Below are 27,468 nucleotides of genomic sequence, written 5' to 3' on the forward strand. Positions count from 1 at the left end.
GGATGCCTTGTGATGATTATATGGAAGACCAGGATCTGGCCCCTAACATTTGTATGAAAGACTGGGATTTGGCCCTCAGCACTAAACGGAAAGACTATGATTTAGCCCCATAGCATTTATCTTCTTTTATGTGTGGTATTTGATACTTGGGAAGGGCTCGACATGATGGCACATCATCCTCCCCTCACGGTTTCCACATTTGAAATAATTTGTATTCTAATGATTTAATACGATGATTTGTATGGGTTCCGAACAATTAATGAATGTTTTGAATGGCTTTTAAATGAAAAAAGAAATATTACTATTTTGGGACGTTACAAAATCTTTTCATTTTCGCCATAAAATAAAATCTCCTCTTTTGATTTGGTTAAAATATCAATGAAAGTTAATAACAAGAATTAAGATATAACTTATATAATAGGGTAAATTACAAAATAGTCCCTATGGTTATATACTTTTTTTTTAAATTAAGTCTTGGGTTTTTAATTTAAACGCTAGAGATGAAGCTTCATAGATGTCGATGGTGGCATTGAGGGCGACGAACAAACATGAGTGTATATTTAGCATTGTCGTCAACCATAGGTCCAAGAACAACACAAAAGAGAGAAAGTGAGACGATGCCATTTTTGAGCAATAGAGTTTTATGGTGACCATAGGGAGATAGGGGGAGGCGATGATGTTTTTTGACACCTAGCTATGGTTAGGGCTGTAAACGAATCGAACGAACATGAACGAGGGTTGTTCATGTTCGTTCGTTTAAGTTAGCCAAACAAACGAATAAACACGAACAGATAAATGAACGAGTTTTCTTGTTTGTGCTCGTTCGGTTAACAAATTACAATGTTCATGTTCACTCGTTTATGTTCGTGAACATGTTAAACAAACATAAACGAATAGTGATAAACAAATATAATTGAATATAGAACATAAAGAGACACATAATGTTGTAATGTAATAAAAAATAATTGAACATATATGAAGATAAAATGTAGTTAAATGAACGAACATAAACGAATGTAAACGAACAACATAAACGACCGTTCATGAATATAATTGATCAAACAAGACTATTGTTCATATTCGTTCATTTAACTAAACGAACGAGAATTTTTGTTCATGTTCATTCATTTATTAAATAAACGAACGGTAACGACCCAAAATCACGACTAAAAATTTCTTTTATAACATTACTAAAACCATATTTATAAAAACCGTATGATAAGTCATAACATAGTTTCCGAGTATCAATTCAAAACATAGTATTATTATCAGGGTAAAACATTCCCAGGCTAACTGACTATGGTGTGTGTACTGCAACCTCTCCGAGCTCCTCTTTTGAAAACTGAGTACCGGAAACCAAAAACTGAAAACCGTAAGCACGAAGCTTAGTGAGCTCCCCCAAACTACCACATACCATACAAACATATAAAGCACATACTGGGCCTTGCCCACTGCATCGGACCGAGGTCTGGACTAACTGGGGCCTTGCCCACTGCATCAGACCGAGGTCTGGACTAACTGGGGCCTTGCCCCCTGCATCGGACCGAAGTCCGGAAACTGACTAGGACCTTGTCCCCTGCATCGGACCGAAGTCCGGACTAACTGAGGCCTTGCCCCCTGCATCAGACCAAAGTCCGGAAACTAACTGGGACCTTGTCCCCTGCACCGGACCGAAATCCGGAAACTGACTGAACATAGCATAGCATAAACATATCCACTAGCATGAACACATAAAATGCATACTGCATCGGGCCGTAGCCCGGAACACATAACACATAAATCCTGTCTGAGCCACGAAGGCATCAAACATACTAACTACTGCATCGGACCGAAGTCCGGAAACTACTGCTAGCTAGACGGGCCGACATTGTGGCCTTAGACCTGTTCCTACTGGAAGGAAACTCACATGAATTGCTGAGCTCTGCTGATAACCCTCTGGCTGCTAACCGACAACCCTCTGAGTCGCTGCTCCTCTAGCTCTCCGAGCTACCAATATCAATATGACACTTAGTCTGACAGTCCTCCAAAAGTCAACTAAGTCAACTCTGGTCAAAGTCAAAGTCCTGGTGACAGTCAACCTTCCAGGTTTACCATACTCGCCGAGTCAGCCTACTAACTCGCCGAGTTCATAAGCTCAGAAACCCCTTTCATTCATGACTCGACTCGCTGGTATCTAGCCCGACTCGTCGAGTCATCTCCCAGACTCGCCGAGTCCTTTCGTGTATTCTCATGACCTCGAGTCACAGAGCTACTCCTTTGCTCCAAACAATAAATCTGGGTTCCTATAGTCCATTAGCAACATAAAGTTGCTACCTTTACGTGCTCCTTGTCTCATAATACCAAAACCAAGCTAGAACGGAACTTAACTCATGGGGAATGGCTTTTGCATAGCAACTAACAGGGCTTTCTGCATCTTTGGTCCAAATAGAGCTTAGATCTTGAGTTTCAACTCCAGATCTAACTTGTGCACCCACTTCTCATCACATACTCCCAAAGAAACCCTAAAACTCCATGAAAGATGGATCTAGAAAGGAGAAAGCCAAGGATAATGATTCATTACCTCCAAATGCTCTAAAAAGTTACACCAACTCTGGATCCAAGGCCTCCTCTTGCACCACTATGAATCTCTTCTCTTCCAAGCTCCAAATTACTTCACCAAGGGTAGATCTTGCTCCAAAAACGGTTATGGTGGCTAGGGTTTGGGGTTCTGGACTATAGCAAATGAGCCCTAGGGAAGAGAATAAGATGCTTAAATAGGGTACCAAGTCCCGAAATTAGGGTTTCCCAACCCAGACCAGACTCGTCGAGTCCACTTGCCGACTCGCCGAGTCGGTCACTTACTTTACACCCGGATCCCGCTCCGACTCGCCGAGTTCCTCCCTGGACTCGACGAGTCGAACCTCTTTAACTTATGGTTTTCCTTTCCTTTCTTGACCTTTCTGATTTCGGGTGTTACAACTCTCCCCCACTTAAACTAAACTTTGTCCTCGAAGTTCTCTATGGTAAACTGACCTGCAATCCGCCTCAAACACCATGCCTGGTAACTTTAACCCTTTTGTCCATCACTCCAGCCACTCTCAGTGCTGGTCACTACTGCTGGTACATACTGAATGCTTCTTATTTCCATAACTTGGTGCTGAGCACCCGTCCCAGCGAATGGATCAGATAATCCTTCGAGTGAAAGATTCATCCATGCAACGGTTAAGACTCATACGAGAGTTGCGCAACAAGGTCAAACCCTCCCCTCTGAGGTTATCCAACCCTGCCATGAGAGGCGTAGCACCCTCTGTCAACTTGTTGCCTCTTACCATATTTCCCTTGTCGTTACTGCCTCTGACTGAAATTTTTGTTGCCCCTCATCCGCCTACCGGATGCACTGAGACCACCCTGGTCCAGCTAATCTGCCGATATCTGGGTTACTGGACTCCCACCGGTCACTACACCCCATCACAATCTCCTAGTCGCTTCCAGCGACTTCTGAAGATACTTCGACTATCTATAACTGTTCTATCCATTCTGCCACTCATACTGAATCGATGCTGCTGGAACCAGCCTGCTTATCTCTCGATAGACTACTCAACTTCCAATAACTTGAGTCTTCCATCCTGAAAGAAAGGCTACCTACCCAATTACCCCTGCAGATCACTTATACTTGGCAGAAGACTCAACTGATCCTGCTGAGAGGGACTTGCCATTTCTTAATTAACCAACTATGCTGTCAGCACTTGCATTCCAACACAAATACTAATACTGTCCATAACTCTGAAACTATCCAAAACACTGAATTGCCTACAACACTGAACTGCCTGAAACACTGAACTACATGAAACACTGAACATGCCTGATGCACTGAACATGCCTGAAACACAGACCTGACTGAAGCACCGAACTGCCTATATGACTGCTTCCCAAAATATCTCAAGACCTTCCTGGTCTCTAATCATTCATCGGTTATCTGCAACACCGAGTTCCAACTCAACTGTGGAGTCCAAGGACTCCTCACTTAGTCGCTCCCACGATTTCTGAACGAAATCTTTCTCTGGAACTAGTTTCCACTAGTTATCTTGTCACTGTGGCTCTAACAACCTCCCGATCCACCGATCAGGTCCAAATGTCACATCCTGACATCATCAATTCCACGACTAAAAACATGATGGCTCCCAGACTAACGGTAGCCCTTAACATATACGAACCCAAACGGTCCACTGTTACCTTGATCTCATAACTATGGTGACGATCCGACTGTCGAATCGCCGGCTTAACCATAACTGAACCATTTGGGAAATCCGAAATCTAACCCATGGATTCCCATATCTTCACTGTTGCACCCGAACTGGTGGGTACTACTGTTTCCCCCCGTGTCCAAACAACGCGCTCATGCTATCTACTAACCTGACGAATGCTACGGCTACATCCGCAGACTTACAACACTCTACTACTATCTGACTGCTAGTGAATGCTATGGCTACCCCCGCAGACTTACAACACTACTACTATCTGACTGCTAGTGAATGCTACGACTACCCCCGCAGACTTACAACACTACTACTATCTGACTGCTAGTGAATGCTACGGCTACCCCCACAGACTTACAACACTCTACTACTATCTGACTGCTTTACTAACTACTATTCCAAGGACATCCTGACTATCCCTAGTCCTGCTAGTGATTCGTCATCCTGATTTCTCAAAACCAGCCCTCAGTCATCGAATGCTGCATCAACCTCAACATCTTATATCCTTGATACACTTAGTGTTCCGTCAAGGAATTCTTCGGCTTGGTTCCCAAACCAACCGTCTACTAATCCGGATACATGAAACTATCGTTGGGAAGTTTCCAAACCCCCAACTCCTAAATCCACACAACCCTGCATGCCATCTCTGCCACTGACTACTAACACGAAAGCATCTCTTGCTAACCGTTCTCAAGATCCTCATTCCGACTCACTAGAGTCCTACAGACGTTCCTCCAATCCTGGATTCCCAACCAGCTACTAACCATCTCGATTACATGAACTAACTGTTGGGAAGTTCCTCAAACTCCCAATCCTGAACTCCTCAATCCATTAATCGTTGCACTACTATCTTTTCTTCTCCGAGGTCGTGTACTCATTCTGGGTCTGCGTGCTCTTACTCCTTGTATACTCGGAGGGTTCTCCCCCACTTGGATTCGGCTAACTCCTTACTGATCACTGGTCGAAAGGATTCCCCAACCTTCCTTCCATTAAAAGGGCGATCTGTTGTCCGCCAACGTTTACCTCTGTCGGCGCTCCAACTAACTTTTACCAGATCCGAACCATTCTTGCTATCTAACTGAGCACCCTTCAATCCTTAACTGTATTTGATTTAGGGAATACATCCTGAGAACCTGCGTTTGGGGTGCACATCCCCAACCCACTTCCCTACTATCCGCTGGCTACCTCACTAGAAGCTCTAAATTGTCACTGCTAAAGATTTAACTGATCAATCCCGAATGACACCTTTCGAAAGTAGTGAGGCATTACTGATTCTTACACATACATGCTACAGTCACCGCATATGAAGTAACCTGATCTAGAGGGGACGACCTCCAATTTGCCATTCTAATTCCAAGGTATGCAGATGGCATAAAACTCCGTCACAAGCAGGTAATATAATACCCCAACACATATGCTTATTGATATCAATGCAGCAACATAACAATAATATCATGAATAATAATTGACAGGAAGGTAAAAGATACGTACCCCCAACATCCAGTGCTGCACGAATCCTTGTTGAAATCATCCGGAATACTCTGCTCCGAGCCGTGGGCGCCCTTGCCCGACCCCGACAACTGCTGGTGGTACTCGAAGTCACAGGGGCAAGAGCTATCACCTGCTCTGCTGTATACAAACTCGGGCAGTGGGCCTTCTTGTGGCCCCTCCGACTGCAATGGAAACATATCGGGTCAAGTTCCTGGGCAATGGTAACAGTACAATCTCTGCTAAAATGGCCAATCCGGCCGCACTTGAAACATCCAGCATCGCCACCACTTCTACGCCTACACGCACCCTTGTGCGCCCTACCACAGTTCCCGCATCGACTGTGGCTCTGATAGTCCCTCGATCTCAAATCCGACCCCTTGGGCCTCTTGCCTGAACTTGTGGCTACCTGAGTCTCATCCGTTTTCCTCTTCCCTTCCGACTCCCTACCCGTCTCTCGTTCCTACGTTACCTCGTCGACCCCATCTGTTGTCTGAACAACAGCTGTCTGAACCTGGAGCTTCACGGTCAACCTATCAGTGATCCTCACGACCATGTTGGGCAGATCCTCGTGAATGGCTCGCAAAACCTCCTCAACTATCCAATCATGCAGAGGTCTCTCTTGGAGACAGGGTGCCCCACTCACTCATGTCCTCTGATGGCAAAAACTAGAAATGGGATCTCCCTCCCTGATGGATCCTTGAACTCCATAAGAATCGGGATCTAGACGAGCCCCAATCTGTCCTGAAACTATCCCGGCCCTAAAGGCCTCAAGATGACTGTCCATAAGCTCCACGATGACCTCTCTAACCGAGCTGAAAATTAATGGAGTCTGATCAATGATGTTGTGCATAATCTCTGCGGAAATGAAATCCCTCATCTGATCATCAAGCTACCCGGCTCTAGAGCCCGAGCCAGATTCCTCCCCGGTACCTGAACTGCTAACTGGTAACTCGCACAATGTCACCATGCTGAAAATATAACACTTCCTGATCAATATACACACCGCTGCTGAGGGATCTCTCACACACTCTAAAAGTTCCCTGGTCTTGTCTCGGCTCCTCTTGATTTGAGTACGGATCCTCTGCTTTCAGTAGTACGGGCCCATACTACCTTCCACATCTATTTGTACCTTCCTCAAGAGTTACCTCAACTCCACCAAGTCACTCTACTGCTATTGGTCTCTGCTACTACCTTCCTAGGCTTGCCCTAGGGAACTTCTGACTCCACCCAAACCAGTCCTCAGCTGTTGAAGGCCTCCTTGTAATGCCAATTAGCCACCACCTGAATACCATCACATGCAATGAGGCTCGGATAATCCTTCGAGTAAAAGACTCGTCCTTACAACGGTTAGACTCAAACGAGAGCTGCACAGTAGGGCCAAATCCAGCACTCTGTGATTATTCAACCCTGATCACATGTGATGTGACGTATTCACCTAATGGCTAACTCCCATCACTCAAAGTCCCACAAAGCACAAAACAAGCAGCATTCGGGTAAAGGAAACATACTCATGCAAAACTATTCTCATAACAAGAAACTGTACTAGCATACAACGCTAAGCTCATACTATCAGGCATAACCTACACAGACTATCCTACTACCGTCTACTCAATACTAGCATGCAATTCTTATCAAGCTGAAACACATAAAGCAAGCACATAAGGCATCCTCCTAGATCCTTAGTCCTATACTATGCTATTCTACTGAAACTGAAACTGAAACTGGAACTAAAAACTGAAACTGAAACTGATGATCATAAACTTGTATGGGTAATTTGGGAGTACATACTTGAGCTCGGCTGATTGCATGCACCACATCCTTTTTCTCTTTTCAAGTTATTTTTTTTTTCTTTTCTCAACTCCTTTTACCAAAATTCTTTTAAAAAATGTTCTTCTTTTGAAAACCTTTTTACCGCTCCCTTAGTTTAAGTCCAGACACACTCTCAAGTGCGTCCGAATCCCTCAAACCAAGGCTCTGATACCAACTTGTAACGACCTAAAATCACGACTAAAAATTTCTTTTAAAACATTACTAAAACCATATTCATAAAAACCGTATGATAAGTCATAACATAGTTTCCGAGTATCAATTCAAAACATAGTCTTATTATCAGAATAAAACATTCCCAGGCTAACTGACTATGGTGTGTGCACTGCAACCTCTCCGAGCTCCTCTTTTGAAAATTGAGTACCTAAAACCAAAAACTGAAAACCGTAAGCACGAAGCTTAGTGAGCTCCCCCAAACTACCACATACCATACAAACATATAAAGCACATACTGGGCCTTGCCCACTGCATCGGACCGAGGTCTGGACTAACTGGGGCCTTGCCCCCTGCATCGGACCGAAGTCCGGAAACTGACTGGGACCTTGTCCCCTGCATCGGACCGAAATCCGGACTAACTGGGGCCTTGCCCCCTGCATCAGACCGAAGTCCGGAAACTAACTGGGACCTTGTCTCCTACATCGGACCGAAATCCGGAAACTGACTGAACATAGCATAGCATAAACATATCCACTAGCATGAACACATAAACTGCATACTGCATCGGGCCGTAGCCCGGAACACATAACACATAAATCCTGTCTGAGCCACGAAGGCATCAAACATACTAACTACTGCATCGGACCGAAGTCCGGAAACTACTGCTAGCTAGACGGGCCGACATTGTGGCCTTAGACCCGTTCCTACTGGAAGGAAACTCACATGAATTGCTGAGCTCTGCTGATAACCCTCTGGCTGCTAACCGACAACCCTCTGAGTCGCTGCTCCTCTAGCTCTCCGAGCTACCAATATCAATATGACACTTAGTCTGACAGTCCTCCAAAAGTCAACTAAGTCAACTTTGGTCAAAGTCAAAGTCCTGGTGACAGTCAACCTTCCAGGTTTACCATACTTGCCGAGTCAGCCTACTGACTCGCCGAGTTCATAAGCTCAGAAACCCCTTTCATTCGCGACTCGACTCGCCAAGTCAGACCATGACTCGCCGAGTCTACTGATTTCCGAGTTCGGTCCTGTCCAACTCACTGAGTCTTCACTCAACTCATTGATCTTAGTCTTAACTAGAAGGGTTTGGGGTTTCGCGACTTGACTCGCCGAGTCCAAGAACAGGCTCGCCGAGTCCAAGGCAATCTTCAACAGACTCGCCGAGTTGTTCTTCCAACTCGTCAAGTTCCTGCCTATCTTCATCCAACTCGCCGAGTCCACCCATGTGACTCGCTGAGTTGCTACGCGATTTAAGTCTGGTATCTAGCCCGACTCGTCGAGTCATCTCCCAGACTCGCCGAGTCCTTTCGTGTATTCTCATGATCTCGAGTCACAAAGCTACTCCTTTGCTCCAAATAATAAATCTGGGTTCCTATAGTCCATTAGCAACATAAAGTTGCTACCTTTACGTGCTCCTTGTCTCATAATACCAAAACCAAGCTAGAAAGGAACTTAACTCATGGGGAATGGCTTTTGCATAGCAACTAACAGGGTTTTCTGCATCTTTGGTCCAAATAGAGCTCAGATCTGGAGTTTCAACTCCAGATCTAACTTATGCACCCACTTCTCATCACATACTCCCAAAGAAACCCTAAAACTCCATGAAAGATGGATCTAGAAATGAGAAAGCCAAGGATAATGATTCATTACCTCCAAATGCTCTAAAAAGTTCCACCAACTCTGGATCCAAGGCCTCCTCTTGCAGCACTATGAATCTCTTCTCTTCCAAGCTCCAAATTACTTCACCAAGGGTAGATCTTGCTCCAAAAACGGCTATGCTGGCTAGGGTTTGGGGTTCTGGACTATAGGGGCCGCAAATGAGCCCTGGGGAAGAGAATAAGATGCTTAAATAGGGTACCAAGTCCCGGAATTAAGGTTTCCTAACCCAGACCAGACTCGCCAAGTCCACTTGCCGACTCGCCGAGTCGGTCACTTACTTTACACCCGGATCCCGCTCCGACTCGCCGAGTTCCTCCCTGGACTCGACGAGTCGACCCTCTTTAACTTATGGTTTTCATTTCCTTTCTTGACCTTTCTGATTTCGGGTGTTACACGAACTTCCCACCGAATGGCTCATAAACAGCTTGTTCAGTTCGTTTACAACCCTAGTGATGGTGTTTTCCAGCAACCTAGTAATGTATCTTTCGCACGAAGAAAAGAGAGAAATAGAAGAATGAAAGGACCTCGATTGGTTTACTTAGTGAATGGTAAGGAAAAAAGAGTTGGGAAAATGTAACAATTGTTAGTGAGGTGATAACACCTATTTAGAGTTTTTATATTCAAAAATAAATAAACAGTAATAAATAAATAAATAAATAGTAAGGGTAACTTTGTAATTTCATATCTGACAGTTACCATTCATGTGATAAAAACAAATATTCATGATTGTTTGTGTTAAAATTAAGAACTCGGGACTGGATTCTAAAAAATACATAACCATATGGGCTATTTTTGTAATTTACCCTATATAATTTATATAATTTTTATTGGTATTTAAGTTAGGATGCGGCATAAGGCTTATTGCTTATGGCTTAAGACTTATGTTTATGGCATGGGGTTTATGCTTGGTGCTTATGCCTTACGGCCTTGCACGTAATGATTACGTCGTAAGGATTATGGCATATGATGAACTAAAACAAAATATTAGTGATGAACACTAGGAAAATATCTAACAAACACGTTGTTAGAAAACCCTAGCCTTGACTATTGAAGATCTAATGAACATACAGACAGTCGAGTTCGAATTCAAGATATGATGAACATACAGACAGTCATGAACAAGATGAAGATATGCCTTTGTCGAAGTTGGGCTTCTCACGGTCAGGAAATCCAAATGCCAATGTCGCCTCCTTGACCGTTGAAGAAGACGATACCATTAGAAAACGCTGGTGATTATAACCCTTCTATTGGATCAAAACCATACAAAAATATTTATATAAATAAATAAGTTAAAATAAAAATAAATACATAAATAAAAAACCCTCTGTATTGAACCAATGACGTTAGCCTAAAACTTTTTGAACCAAATAATTTTCAACAAAACATAATGAATATTTTTACAATTTTAACATAACTAAATAAATAATATGCTTCAAAACTCCATTATTATTATTTCAATCCAATAACAACTTGGTTTTCTTCCTTAATAATACTTCTACCGTTAAAACATGCTAAACTTCAAGATCATTAACTTATAATGATAACCCAATAAATCTCCTTTTTTAACCTTGCAGTCCTAAAAATATAATAATACTCATCCGTCATGGAATATAAAATTATCATATAGTTTATAAAACATGAGATTCAGCATATAACATCTTATTTAAGTTCTTATATAGTAAATTTACGTTTTTAGTTATATAATAAATTATTAGGAGTAGGATTAGATGAGTGTATGTCTAATTTTTTTCCCTAAGTTAAATCACTATTTTAAATAAATAACATATAAATATCTTCTCTTTCAAAAAAAAAACATATAAAATATCTTGCTTTTACAATTATCTTCAATCGTATTCAATAAATATGTAATCAAAAGTCTATTTATAAATTTGCTAGAAAAATCTCTCTTCGATTGCATGTTTGTGTAAACGTGTGTTTTTTCTTTCTTCGTATTTTTCAGTTTGGACCCCACCCACCCCCACACACGTTCACGCCCATCCAACATCAACAGGCCCCACCGACACCCACCTCACCCCACCCCTACACCAACACCACACCCCCCCCCCCCCCCCCCCCCCCCCGGCGACCCATACCCATACCCATACACCCACTCCCCACTCCCACCCCATCCCACCTTATGATCCTACCCCACCCTCACCTAGACCAAAACACCCGTTCCACCCCTCCATCTACACCAACATGCGCTTGCCCATGCAAATCAATAAAAGGGTATTTTGGACATATTATCTAATTTACTTTCCAAGTCCTTTGAGAATTCTACAAACCAAACACAAGGCAGATTTCATTCCATGTCAATCAAACGCATAAAAGATTCCAATTCCTTCCAAAAACATTATGGGAAGCAAACGCCCCCTTAGTTTGTTATTCTTATGAAAAAATACTCTACTATCAAATCTTATAAAGAATCCCTTCTCAACGTATGGTCATTAAAATGCCCTCAAATTTAAAATGTTGTAATTAATACGTCAATTTGTAGATAATGATAGGTAACCTAGAAAAAGAAAAAGAATCATAATATACATTAAATAGCAATAATTTATAACAAATAGGTAATCAAATTGTTTGTTTATAAGTTTATTATGAGACATTTTTATGTGATATTATCATAAACGTTTTTATACAAATTACTTTCATACACTACAATATAATGATTTAAAATACAAAATATAGCAGACTAACTCATGGATACCTGAGTACGTCTATTTGTTTGGATCATGTTATCTTCCTTCAATAAGTAATATAATTACAAATTACAAAATTTCTCTTTGATTTAAACACGTCTACTTTAATGTGCTAAATCCAGGTACATACACCAAGTTTTAAAGCAACCATGCTAAATTTGCATAACATATGATCTGTATAAAACTATAAACTGCTGACATCCAATACAACAAATAACAATACACACAAAATGATAATTCATACCTTCAATTATTATTCTCAGAAAGCCATACATTGTACTCATCCATCCGAATTATAAATGAGCTTGAACTAGGAGAACCTCCTCCACCATATACCTATGCATACAACAAATAAATATAAAGTTAAATTCAAGAAATAGCAACCTACTTTTATTCATTTGTTTATTACATCTTAAATGAAAATACATTGCTATATCTTACATTTACTTATAATGATATATATATATATATATATATATATATATATATATATATATATATATATATATATATATATATATATATATGTGTGTTATGCATACCTTTGCAATCACAGATGTATCAGTGGAGCTATCTTTACTTCGCAGACACATTTTAAGATTTTTCCCTTGCATGTAAACAACTGCTCCAATAGGCCTAAACTTATAAACTTTCTGTTATTATTACATTTATCGGATCCAATTAAATTATGTAAAACATACATTTTTATAAAACTGAAATACCTCAAACCAGCTGCTTCACTTTTTATGCTGAGTTTCTTGCCGATTTCATCACTTAAATTAGGGTTTCCATCGATTCTAACCCCCAAACACTCCCCATATAATCCTCTGCCCAACCTAACTCTAAACACCTTTTCCATAAATTTAGATGATAAACTCTCTTGATCAGCTATGGTAGCACTTCCATGTGCAACTAAATTCATCACGTTAATCTTCATCAACTGTTTAGATATACAAATTTGAGCAAAGTTTAGTTTACAGTCATATAGAAAAAGTTCAAAAACATTAAGAAAAAAAGATATAACAAGTGTTGTATGCATAAAGTGTTGGATGATAATATTGGTTAAGAACAAAGAATGTTCTTTGGACTGAAAAAACAGTCATAATGAGAGTAAATGACCATTTTACCCTTCTGTATAGAAGGGTTGCACTAACAGATTGTGCATTGCCAAAACTTAAAACAAAATAGAGGGTAACAAAAAGTCAAAAACATTTGTGAAGGGCATAAAGTTAAGAAAAGCATGAAACCTGTTCAAACATATGTGGATTTGTGATGCAATTCAACTTTGAACGCCAAATGGAGAGTCCAATATTGAATTCTTTGATATCTGGAAAGCTCCACCTTCGAAGGTCTCCATCCTCAATGTATTTAAGGACCATTTCCACTCTTTCTTGATCTTCACTGTTCAATAGATTTGCATTATGCCCCTAGTTAAGAGAATATGTAAACAAAGGTTATAAAAGCATGAATAGTATTTGACTCAAACTGTATATTGGAAGGTTTGTGAATATCAGATACTGATGCAGTGATAGTTGATCCAGCAACCAAATGCAGTGATTAAACATTCTATCACCCAAGCTAACTATGTAATTAATCAAATAACATTTATGAGTGCAGTATTCTGAATGAAATATTGTTCTACACGTGTGTCTTCAACCACAAAGATGCAATGAAATTGTAATCAAACAAAAGCATCATATGAGATAACAGGATACCTGATTTACTTACATTATTAGACCTCGTTTCTGATAGCTTGGCACAGAAATAGTCATATACAGCAGATGAACTGCTCTTCTCCAAATTGACATGGTATGTAAGATTGCTGTTATGATCCTCATACAAATGGATATCAGACAGTGTGGACTTTCGGTGATCAAATCCTATCACCCTAATTATTTTTTAAGAATCAATCAGAAGTTAAGTGATTCACATTAGGATGGACACGCATAAACAAGCGGAATGAAGAAACTTGATTACATACTGGCATGATGTCCGCCGTGAAAGCTCAGCTGCAAATCCTTTTGGGCCAAGAAAATCAAGAAAGTAATATTTCTCAACTCCATCAATACGCAAATCTTCAACCCTGTTTCAGATATAATCATCCAACTTAAAATGATAAAGTAACGAATGCAGAGAACGACGAATCAAGAATGCATAATGTGGTGAATTCGCAAATCGCAACAACAAACTTATTAATGTTGAGTGGGAGAATGTAGAATCATTTTACCTGAAAGGTTCGACGGATGAGAAGGGCAAGATGAGGCATGGGATATTGAGGTGGCGATGAAAAAGGTGAGCAAATAGAGCTGAGAATGCTCCGGAAAAAGAAGGATAGTTGTAGAGAACTAAGTTTTGGGTACGTTCTTCACGAGCTTTGGTGAGTGATTCCAGTGCGGCATTTGATCGAAAACCTTGCGGGCGTCCTAATGTTGTGGCTTGGAATCTAGCGATTCCGCTCCGGTTCTTCCCAACGAGTGAGATCGAGTGTCCGAGTGTCATTTGCTACCATCAAATTACCTCGGACTTGTTATTGCTTTTACCCATTGAAAACTTTAGGAAAACTGGAAAAAGGTCTCTACATCTATTGTTTTACATCTATTATTAATAGGATCTAAAAAAAATATATTAATTAATCGAATAAAAGATATATTAGTAATATTGTATATATAGTAAATAACATTTCAATTAAAATGTCTATTTATAGATAATAAATTAAGTCATCCCTATATATCATCACAAGCGCGTCAAGTCATTATCTGTAAAAGGGAAAATGACTTGTAAGGGCAACAAAGTATTAGATTTGTATAAAAAATATCATTGAACTTTTTTTTTGTACACACATCACCAATCAACTATAAGTTTTGTACATATATGACCTTTAAACTTCACATTTGTTCAAAAAATACCATTATATTATTCGCGGTAATAATAGGTCATTAGCCACGTAGCATACCATATGGCTGCTGACGTGGATTTTACTGTTTATTATGTACATATTATACCATTAAACTATTTTTTGTATACATTGTATCATTAAACTTTTTTTGTACACATTTTACCATTAAACTTTTTTTTATACACATTTTACCATTAATGTTATATAATTTATTGAAAAAAATGTCATTTCAAAAAATACATATTATTACATAAAAGTAGGTTTTCCATCACCTGATGTGGATTTTACTGATTTTCTAAATTTTAGTAAACTTATCATTATAAGTCATTTTCCTATCGGTAAACAACAACATAATTTAAATACAATTTTTTAATCATCAACCATAATCAAGAAAAGGGGAGGATTATAATAAGGTAACATGTACAAAATGTTTCATGAGTTTATAAGTGTGTCTCAAACGTAGTTTCCTAAGAAAATGACTTATAAGAATATGTTTATTAGACATTAGCTAAAATAATGAATAATTGAGTATTTCTTCGCCGCTCCAGATAAAAGTCTCAAGTTCAAACCTTGTGGGTTTCAATTGATGTATGACCAACATAAATTCACAATGTAGTTGTAAAAAAAGTCCTTAGTATCATTGTAAAAAACAAACCGTTTCCCCCAAACCTTACAAAATCAGGGAGTCACAATAAGTGATGGAAAACCCATTTTATGTAAAAATATGTATTTTTTGAAATGATATTTTTTGAATAAATTATATAAGATTAATGGTAAAATGTGTACAAAAAGTTTAATGGGAAAATATACACAAAAAAAAGTTTAATGGTATAATGTGTACATAATATACAATAAAATCCACGTCAGCAGTCACATGGCATGCCACGTGGCATGTTACGTGGCTGGTGACCTACTATTACCGGTAACATAATGGTGTTTTTTGAACAAAGGTAAAGTTTAATGGTCATATGTGTACAAAAGCTATACTTGATTGATGATATGTATACAAAAAAAAAGTTCAATGATATTTTTTGTACAAATCTAATACTTCGTTACTCTTACAAATCATTTTCCCTAAAACCCTAAGCAGACATGCATCAACTAGACGCCACCATCTAAGGTTAGTCTATTTATATACATATGAAAGACATAATGCCTTATGTATAGTAAACTATGCGAGGGAGGGCTTTTTTTTGATATAAATGGTCCTTGAACTTTATTAAAGTTGTCAGTTTTGACCCAATTTTTATTTTTTATTCAGTTTTGGTCTATTTTTTAAAGTCAAAAACCACTTTTAAATCACTTTTGATTTTTTTTAGTTAAAAAAAATGTTTTAGACAAAGCCTCAATCACCTACTAGTTTTTATTAATTTATAAATTATTCTGATTTTCTATGAACGACTATACAAAAGGAAGAACTATGTTTATACTTTATATCTACGATACTAGTCATATTATAAATGTATTATAACCGTAAATGGCTTTGACATAGATACGAGTCTAGGACTACACTTTAATTCATATTATATTTTTGGTAAGTATTCCTCCAACTTCAAATGATCCTACATAATTCCATAACAATCTTGAATCATTTACACACATATTCACACATTAACGTTAATAGGATCATCAAAATCTCCAAACATCTTCAAGTGTTATAGACTTGAAAATCTTCATCCTCAACCTTCCACTAAACAAGAAATCACATAATGTGAGTTTATACCCCTACATTTTCGAGTTTTCTTCAAGTTTTAGGGGGAATACAAGTTATATCCCTAAAACATAATCTAAACTTAAAGATCAGCTTTTCATAGAAAAGTTGTGATCTGTTCACGAATTGTTTTACTCATCTTAAACTTAATATTTTTCAAAACTGTACAATATGCAAGTAGTTCAGGTTTATACCTTTCTAAGGACTACTCACACGCGTTCATACGATTTTTCTACAATTTATGATGATTTTTAGAAAACTACCTATCATTTCAAAACAGTTTTCGAACCAGTCAGTGAAAATGAACATTTTAACACTGGTTAGAGACCACTAAAGGTCAGGATAAAACTTCTGGACAAAGTAGACTCATTTTCTAAGCTCTGAGAGTTTACAGATCTAGATTTCGACTTGTGATGATTTTTCTATAATTTTTCTAAAAACATGGACATAAAAGTTATTAACTAGGAAAATGGTTTATGATTCATCAACACTTTGTAAAATGTTGAGCAAAGTGTATAATATTAAGGAAATGTATACTTAGTATTTTCATGCCATTTTATTTCCATAAAAAGGTGATAATCATGCATATAAAGGTTTTCATCACTACAAAACAATTATGATAAACAATAATTGGTGTAGTTTATGGGTTGGTTACACTATAAAACTTATTATGAAAGGTTATTATTCCACTACAAAAAGGGTTTCTCATTTACGCTACACGTACCTTAAAAAGTCATGTATTGTAACCAGAGTCTCTAGTAAGAGAGCATGATAGTTGTGTATAGATCTACATTGGGACTGACAATCCCGCACCTAAGCTGCTTGCAATAGCTAGACGGGCAGGTCTGGGGTGACATATGTCATAAAATCCGACGCCTGAAGAACGTCGTTACAGGCCATCTATGTCATTTAGCATAATTATAATAACTCACATGGGGAAACAATGATGCTTATAGATTATCAGAATACTTTCACTTAAACGGTTTTATATAATAACCATGGAAAATACTTGAACATTTTGGTTTTTGGGTCTTAAGACTACAACTCATTTTATAAGGAAAATATTGGATTTTCCTTGAACAAACACTATGTTTATAAAGAAAGGATTTCAACTCTTCATACAAATGCTTATGAACTCACCAACTTAATTGTTGACACTCTTTTCAAAACGACTTGTATTCTGAGGAAATCAGTAAAACAGGTAACTACTAGCTTTTGAGGATGGGACGCTAACGCGTCAGACAAATCATTTTTATCATCATATTGTAATTGATTTTGAAACATGTAACTCGTGAAACAATGCAACATTTTCAAGTATATTTATGATGGTTTTGTTTGCTTTATTCACTATTATACTCATTGTTAAGGTACTGTACATGAAAGTCACCCACCCCCGGACGTTTCTGCCATCTTGGTTTAGGGGTGTGACGATATTCATTGTTTATGGTTAAAAATTCCGTTAAAAACCAAACAATATTAGCATCCAACACTTTCTTTTTTATGATTTTCAAAGGCCCCCAGTCTATTGGTAATTTCATTTTCTGCGTTAAAAAGATATAACTGTAGAAACCTAGGACCTTTGGCATCCTCTGGACAAAGGGAACCTATCCGATGATAAATCTGGCCTGAAAATTTAAAAACATATTGACCATGGGTAGTATTAAGATCGTCATTTATGTTAGCTCCAAATGATGTCATAGAGAACATACTATTATAAGCCCTGGTGTTAGTTAAGAAAGCAACATTCCAATACAGATGATAAAAGTCAGTGGACAGGGAACCGGGTAAGGAAGTACAACAACTCCATCTTTACAACACCGGTTATATTTGGGATGATCATGAGTGGAATAATTTATAATCCCTTCAACATACCTGGAGTAGGCACTACAAAACTCACAAACACAACTTCAATCCCTGTAATCATAGTATACAAGGAGAGCAAAAAACAATTGCAGTCATTGAGCCTTACGAGAAAAATTGGCAGTAGGTACAAAGGAAGAAGAGGCACATTCAAACAAAGACCAACAACAATCCTATTAGATCAAGATGCCTCCAAGAAAGAGACCCAGCTCAAAGACCAACAACAATCCTCATCCACCACCACCTTCTCTTCAAATCGACCTGGTAACCCTTCAGACAGTTTTAACTGCAGCATTTTCAGCAGCCATGTCGCAAACGAATCCTGGTAGTTCAGGAGGTGGTCCCCAACCTCAAAACTAGGAAGGTAGCCAGGGACACCGAAAGGAGTGTTCCTATAAAGATTTTATGAACGCAAAACCCACATTCTTCGATGGCACAGGAGGTATCATTGCTCTAACTCAGTGGTTAGAGAAGATCGGATCTATCTTCGAGATCTGTGCTTGTTCGGAATCCGACAAGGTGAATTTTGCCGCATGCACTCTCACCAATAAAGCTCTGACTTGGTGGAACGGCCGAGTCAAATCCCAAACTTTACCTGTAGCCAATGCTATGGGTTGGGAAGTTATGAAGGAACTTCTGCACGCAGAGTATTACCCTCGGGGTGAAATTCAGAAGCTGGAGCATGAACTCTAGAACCTGAAGATGAAAGGTTCCGATATCGCCACTTACACTTCAAGGTTTGACGACTTGGCACTTCTTTGTCCAGGAATGGTTACCCCAGAAAGCAAAAAGGTAGAGAGGTTCATCTGGGGGTTGACCCAGCCAACCAAAGGGAACGTTTTAGCTGCGAAGCTGGATACATACGACAGCGCCAAATGCCTAGCGCAAATCTTGATCGACCATAGTGAGGACGTAGAAGAAGCAACCACCACTCCTGAACCGACAAATAGAAGTGGTGAGAAAAGAAAGTTTTGGGAGGCGAAAGAGAAATGTCAGCCTTCACAGGAGTTCTCGAAGAAACAACAGATAGTGGCAGTTCGTGCTGCCACTATCATGCCACTGTTTCTGTCATCGGTTCATCAGCTCAAGCACCTATCACCGGATATGCTGGTGTTCTCCCATGGTGTAACCAGTGCAGTTACCACCACTACATCCCCGGTCCTCTTCTTGTAAAATTTTGCAAAACTTGTGGCCAAGAGGGTCACCTTGCGCGGAGTTGCAGAACACCAACAAATCAAGCTTCCGGAGCAGGCATCAGTCAGGCCTATTATAGTTGCGGTAAAGTTGGGCATTATAAGAGAAACTGCCCTATTGCAGCAACAACTGGCAACACTAGAAGAGTCCTAGCTATAGGACAAGGTGAGACAGCCGTCGATCCCACCGTTGCCTCAGGTATATTCCTCTTCGACAACCCTTCTATTTGCAATCCTTTTTCAATTCTAATCCTGAAAGATAAACTGTTACCTATTCATTCGAATCTCTTCATAAACATAGTCCTCAATTAGTAACCAAAACGTCCTCCATCAAGGTAACCAACAATGAGAAAGATGGTGTGTTACATTCTGAAACACATATCCCAAGGAGCATAGAACTTTTCGAAATCCTCATTAGGATTGATCCCGTAACCTACGAACTCCGACTACCCTCATGACTTAGTAGCATCCACCTAGTATTCCCCGTCTCTGTCCTTAAGAAGTGTCTACCCGATGAAACCATAGTACTCCCTTTGATGAGACCGAAATCAACGAAAGTCTGAAACTCATGGTAGAATCAATCGAAATCATAGATCAAAAGGTTAAATGTATGAAACAAGCCGTCTCCCGATAAGTGAAAGGTTCCACGAAATGCCATGCGAGAATCCGAATATACTTAGAAGCGTGATGACCCGATAGAACAAAAGTATCTGTATCCTCTTTCCAATTCCGCAAGCCACATCTAAAGTTTGAATTTCGGTACGAAATTCCCTCTAACGGGGGGATAATGTGACAACCCGAAGTTGTCCATCACCGAAAACCCATTTCGTCCATAAAACCCGTCTATAGCGGTTCGTTCTGATCCCGTTTTTGGGCTAAGTTATTTAAACTTATAAGTTTGTTTTAATCTTATAAGTACTCAAATCCTTTAGAAACTCATGAAAATGGCCCAAAATCATTAAATTGAAAATCTCCAAATTCTATCCCGCCGGGTTACGATAGCTTAATCGGGTGCGACCAAAAGCCCCGTTTAACGTCGGTATCGGGTAGAATTTCACCGTGTCCAGAATTTAGGACCTATTTAAAGATCAAAAGACTTCATTTGAAGCCTTTCCTCTCTCTCTCTCTCACTACTCCTCTCTCCTCAAATCAAATCTAAGGGTCCAAAAACATCAATTTAAAGCTTCAAATCATCAAGGTATCTTCCCCAACTCCTAGTATATCATCCTTAGCCTTCAAATTCGTGATTTATATATGATTTAGGACCAAAATCATGTGTTTATGTCCCTGGAACACCCTTGGGCCGTGAACACATATAAAAGGGGTTTTTATGCCTTTAAACCCTTCCAAAACACCATTGAGGCTTAGATATGACTTATAGAATTATGGAACTGGACTTGGAACACCTTGAACATCAATTTAGAGGAGTAAACATGAGTTTACTACCCAAGAACATGCTTGGGCCATAAACTCATTATCATGGAGAGTAAACTCCTTCTAAGGTGTTAAATTGCCATTTAAACACACCATAAGCCTTGGGATAAACTCTAGAAGTAACCACAATCGAGTTAGAAGCCTTAAAACATGTTAGAACACCCCTAAGGAGTTCACAACCATGAGATGGGGTAATGGGACGTAAACTCCTAAACTTATGTCAAAAGACACCCTAAATTCCATACAAGGCTTGTAGAATTATTTGGAATCACATATGATTAATTAAGGACCAAAAAAACATCAAGAATTGAGTGTGGGGGAGTTTACGGCCGTAAACTCCATGTTTACTACCGTAAACTCCAATAAATGGTCCATAAGTGAAGTTGATCTGAAAGAACATAATTTGTGGTTTGAGCTAGGCATCATTTTGTATAGATAATTGTGTCATTTTGCAGTGTTTGTGTGTTGTTATGTAATGTGTGCTGCCACACATGTGTGTGCGGCCGCACACATGTGTTTGGCTGCACTCTCTTGTGCTGGTAGGAGGAGTACTATTTATAGCAACCGAGTTGTGTCAGTCTGTACTTTTGGCTAGGTGTCAGAACTCTACAGTAGTTGTACTTTTCTCAAGATGTACTTGACATTTACTAAATATAGATGTGTGCATGCTTGATTTAACTTCTTCTTCATCTCAATCTCAATCTAATTGCAATTAACTTCATTGATTACTAAATTGGATCCTTAGTTTTGGGACTTACAATTGGTATCAGAGCCAATTTGGTATCACTTGAAGTTATTTTTTTTTGTGAGAGTGCAAAATTTCATTATTTTTAAGAATTTTGATCGAAGAATTGTTGAAGGTTTGCTGCTGACTTTGAAGGTTTGCTGGTATTGTGTTTGCTGCTGACTGAGTGTGTGTTGTTACTGTATTTGCTGGAATTTTCTTGTTTGCTGCCAAGAGCGTGTGTGCGGTGAGCCTTTTTCACCGTCATTTACTGTTGCCTCAACCGCACACACATATTTACTCTCTCAAACTCTTTGAAAATTTCCATCAAGTTTCTGTGAAAACAAGCTTTTACTCGGTAATTCTCATGAACACGGCTGAATTTTTTATCACTTTCACAAATTTCTCTATTGTTTGCTGTTAATTTTTCATAAAATTTGTTTGTTTGGGTAACCACACTCTGTGTGTGTGCGGCCGCACACGTGAGTGTGCGGCTGACCGTGTGCTGCCACACAAGAGTGTGCGGCTGACCGTGAGCTGCCACACATGCGTGTGCGGCTGACCATGTGCGGCTGCGTGTATCTGCGTGTGCGGCTGAACATTTCCTTGTTGCCCTAATTTTTCATGTGTTTACTTTCAGATTAAAATGGGAGACCAGGAGTTTGCTAAAACTCATAATTCTGCAATTTTTCTTGAAGACCCTCCTGCAGCCCACAGTGACTTGAAATTCATTGTGGATGGTTTGAAGAAATCATGCTTGGTTCATGCCCTAACTACAAGTCCTGCTATCTACCAGAGTTTGATCAAAGAATTTTGGATAAATGTTGTTGTAAAGAAAAATGGTCAGGGTGACAAATTTGTTGAAGCAACAATTGAAGAAAAGAAAATCCAAGTAACAGAGAGCATCATTAGAGAATCCCTTCAAATATCGGACAGACCTGAGTATACCATGGAGATTGATATTCATCAAACTCAGGATGTCTTGGAGCATATGGGCTATGAGGGAACATTTCCCCCTACAATCAAGAAGTTGCTTCCTTCGTGTTGGAAGTATTTGGCTCATGTGTTTGTAAGCTGTATTTCCGGCAGGAGATCTGGAGCAAATGAGATCTCTCTAGCCAACACTAGTGCCATTGCAGCATTGGCTGCAGGTTTTGAGTATAATTTCTCAAAGTTCATACTGAATGAAATGATTCTAAATCTTGAAGGGAGCAAAAGAGACAAATTCGGGATGTATCCAAGATTTTTGCAAATTATCCTCAATGTGAATCACGCCGAGCTGCAGAGAGGAAATGATATATTGGATTTCAAATCCATTGGTCCAAGTGCCTTTGGGCTAATGAAACAAAAGAGAGGCGGGAAATTTGTATTTGAAGGAAAATTCCCATTGATAAAATTTGGAATTTTTAAAGAGGATGACAGAGAAGAATCAGAAGATCAATCTGTGCCAATTGAAAATGAAGATATTCATCACTCTCCCTCCGAACCTAAAGTGGAGGAGATTCATCACTCCCCCACAGCTTGTGTAGCTGATGAACATGATTATAAGAAGGCAAATGATTCAAAATCTTCTCGAGGGGATGATGACGATAATCTTTATGATGCTGTAGAATTCTTGAAAGAAATTGACTTTACAGGAATCAATGATGACATTCCAACAAACATAGAGTTTGATCTTGGTGATGAAGATTTTGATTCTCTTCTCAATATTCCCAGCAGCCGTGCAAATAAAGTCAATGAAGTTGCTTATCTAGCAACCAAGACTAGAGATGAAGGAAACTTTCTCAAAATTCTACTCTCCACCTCGAAGCCCTTGGAGGTCACAACAAGCCAAGGAGATGTGACATCAGAGATTCCTCCCTCTGTGTCACTTGTCTCTACATCAGCTCCAATCATTTCTGACTTTTCAGAACCTCAGATTTCTCAGACTTCCATAAGATCAAACCAATTTCTTGAAAGTCTGGTGATTCCCACTGTAAAAGGTGCTCCTCAAGTTACCTCAACAATCACTGCAACCTCCGCTCACTCTCCTCCAAAGCAGACTGATGAAGGTCCAAGTACCATATTTGAGACTGGTGGATCCTCTTCTATTCCAGAATATTCTCCAACTCGACCTTCTCTAGATGAAGCTTCTATCAGATTAGTAAGACATCTGGCTCAATCTAGTCCAACCTCTTCACGCGGGAAAGGAATATCATTTAACGAGGGTCGGACAGATGATGACAAATTCTCTTCATCTGATCTTTGAGTGGAAATTAGAGTTCTCCGCCAACAGCTCATTGAAAAATCAATTCAAATGGATCAATTTTTTGCATATATCTTTGAGCTTAGGGCAAAGGATGAAGAAAAGACCAAACAAATCAAAGATTTACTAACGAGTCTTGGATCCGTTCTAGCTAGTTATTTTAATCTCAAGAACGTATATTATGATGCTTTTGGTGAAAAAGTCAAAGCCCTCTTCCAACAGCCTCATGGAGTAGTTGATCCTCCTTCTTCTCAATCACCTCCTGCAACTGATGATCTACCTGTTGACCCACCTGCTCCAAGAACAACTACCATTGTCGACAGATTTGAAAATGAACCAGAAGGAAGCAGAGCTAGAATCACAATTAAACAGGGTAAAAGGATTGTGACTGCAAATTAACGCGAAGGACTTCTATTCATGAAAAATACAAATGAGAATCGCAAAGCAAAAGACCCTGCTCTAACTGTAACAGATTTGAAAAAGAGAAAGTTTGGCGATGAGTATGGTGATAGATATGGTATCCGTATGTGGGCTTTCGATCTAGAAACGAATTTGTGGGTGGTAAAGCGAAACTCAGGAATATCTGAGTGTTACAAAAGCACCCATGATTTCAATTCCTGGACTAAGACTGATCTAGCAGAATTATCTAGAGTCCCCTTTCACAATCCCTCGCAAGATCCAAGTGCATCAAACTTTAAGAGGTTCCTTGATAGGCAGGTCAAAGAAAATTTTCCCAGCATGAAGACTGCCAAAGCCCTTTATCGAAAGGATAAGCATGTTCTCGACCCAGAAACATGCAAACCTATGAAGATTATCTTATGGCCTGCTACAAAGAAGCAAAAAGAAATTCCAATCCCTCAGCACTTCCAGGAGGGATATCTTGACAACATGGAATTTTGGGCATACGATGACGAAACTGCAACTGCCGCTATCAAATTCAATGATCAAGAACATGTTTTGAGGCTGATTAATGCAAAAGATCTTCTTCGTTTTCGAGAAAGGGATATCCGGACTTTGGCCCGTCACCAAATAATCTGCAGAAAAGACGTAATGGAAGCTGGTGCTAAAGAATACACTGCAATGGTAGCTACAATCATAAATGGAAGATTGTGGATGGGATCAATGGGGAGATCAGATCTGAGGTTGTTTGAGAAGCCTGCTGAGGAGCCAAAGGAATGATGACAAGACTATGCTAGTCTCAAACCAAGGGGGAGACTGAAAGAACATAATTTGTGGTTTGAGCTAGGCATCATTTTGTATAGATAATTGTGTCATTTTGCAGTGTTTGTGTGTTGTTATGTAATGTGTGCTGCCACACATGTGTGTGCGGCCACACACTGTGTGTGCGGCCGCACACATGTGTTTGGCTGCACTCTCTTGTGCTGGTAGGAGGAGTAGTATTTATAGCAACTGAGTTGTGTCAGTCTGTACTTTTGGCTAGGTGTCAGAACTCTGCAGTAGTTGTACTTTTCTCAAGATGTACTTGACATTTACTGAATATAGATGTGTGCATGCTTGATTAACTTCTTCTTCATCTCAATCTCAATCTAATTGCAATTAACTTCATTGATTACTAAATTGGATCCTTAGTTTTGGGACTTACATGATCCATTCCAAGGCCTTAGATTTAATCCTAACTAATTTTCCCAAGTCACATAAGGCCATTTAGCACCATAAATCCCACACCCATAAGTTCACGACCGTGAACTCATGTGGAGTTGGTCTTAGGGTCGAAAACTCCATAAGGGGGTTTGCTCTCGAAGAGTAAACTCCATATCCAAGCCTTATGTGTCCTCAAATGCCACCCGAGTTCCTCCAAACGTTTGTAATGAAGTGTTTTCGTGATTAGAAGTGTTTGTCCATAACAAATAAATTATTCAAGTCCTAATTAGATACAAATGTGTATCTTTTTATAATACATAGGAATCTTGTGCGTTTGCAAACCTAGAACTGACATTTAGGATCCAAACCGACGCGTTTCTCAACAGGTGAGTTCATACCCATACCCTTTTTCAAATGTTTTCAGGGGGGAATACAAGCAAAAGTACAAGGAAATCTTGTACTCATACTTATTGTTTTCCGTATAAATGTCTATATTTTGTATGTTTTAATATCAAAAAGCTGTGTTTATCAAATAGTTCGAATTACGAAGTTCGCTTTCAGACTAATCACAGAATTCTTGATAAAATGTTAAAATCTAAATTATATTTCATAATCTACGAATAATTCATACTAATCATCAATTAGAACTAATACGAATACGAATACGAAAACACAACTAGGAACAGAACGAATACGAAAGCACAACTAGGAACAGAACGAATACGAAAGTACAACTAGGAATAGAACGAATACGAAAGTATAACTAGGATTAAAACTAATACGAATACGAATACGAATAGTATTAGGAGTAGAAATAGGGATACGAATACGAATACGAATAGTATTAGGAGTAGGAATAGGGATACGAATACGACTGCGAATGCAAATACGAATACAAATACGAATATGAATACGAATAGAATTAGAATTAGGATTAGGAGCAAGAATACGAATACGAATGCGAATACGAATACGAATAGGACTACAAACATAAATACGAATACACATATAAAATACGAATATGATCAAGGATAAGAATACGAATATGAAGGCATACATCTAGGTACATTCAAGTGTAACACAATTAGGATATCAGAATACCTAGCTAATTTAACAAGTATAAAAGGAAATCAAACATTATATTTGGAATCAATAATTAAACTTACTTTTAGGAAAATATAGGATTTTCCTGGGATAACATTTGTATCTAACCAGAAACGTGTAACAACTCAGATAACTAAACTAGTAGGAAAATATGGGATTTTCATGGGGTAACATACAACGTGTAATCGAATTGGTAACAAATGATAACTAAACTGTTTTACATAAGAAAATATGGGATTCTCTTGGATAACAAACCTTTTTAGAAAGCTAAAGGAAACCGGTACATTTTCAGAAAACAAACCGCTTATGAACTCACTAGCTTTATGCTGATTTTCAAACTGCTTGTATTCTCAGGCCCGTTTTAGACAGGTACCCAGCGATCCTTTTTGGAGAAGACGGAGCGTACAGAAGACTCGTCTCTACTTTTGTTCATATATACATATGTATAACACTTGTAACACTTTACTTTTGAATAGATGTAAATTCTAATATGTAATGTAATGGTTGTTTACTTGCTTACTATGTACATTGGATTTGATACTCAACATGGAGTTCGCCCCGGAAATGTTTCCGCCTTCGGTTTTCGGGGTATGATAAATAGTAGCAAGTCGCCTCCTTGGGATTAC

The 27,468-nt window shown here is 39.1% G+C and overlaps 1 protein-coding gene across 1 annotated transcript; it reads right to left on the reverse strand.

Moving 5' to 3' along the window:
- Window positions 1-10,392: 10,392 nt before the first annotated feature.
- On the reverse strand, window positions 10,393-14,691 carry LOC111913289 (uncharacterized). Its single transcript, XM_023909013.3, has 8 exons — window positions 14,301-14,691; window positions 14,055-14,156; window positions 13,802-13,961; window positions 13,321-13,500; window positions 12,796-13,013; window positions 12,616-12,709; window positions 12,318-12,409; window positions 10,393-10,615 (listed from the first exon to the last, which is right to left on the reverse strand). The coding sequence occupies exons 1-7, from the start codon at window positions 14,570-14,572 to the stop codon at window positions 12,320-12,322; spliced, it is 1,116 nt and encodes a 371-aa protein (XP_023764781.1). The 5' UTR covers window positions 14,573-14,691; the 3' UTR covers window positions 10,393-10,615; window positions 12,318-12,319.
- Between the last annotated feature and the right edge of the window lie 12,777 nt (window positions 14,692-27,468).

The sequence above is a fragment of the Lactuca sativa genome, chromosome 5, assembly GCF_002870075.4.
Source record: "Lactuca sativa cultivar Salinas chromosome 5, Lsat_Salinas_v11, whole genome shotgun sequence".
Taxonomy (NCBI): Eukaryota; Viridiplantae; Streptophyta; class Magnoliopsida; order Asterales; family Asteraceae; genus Lactuca; species Lactuca sativa.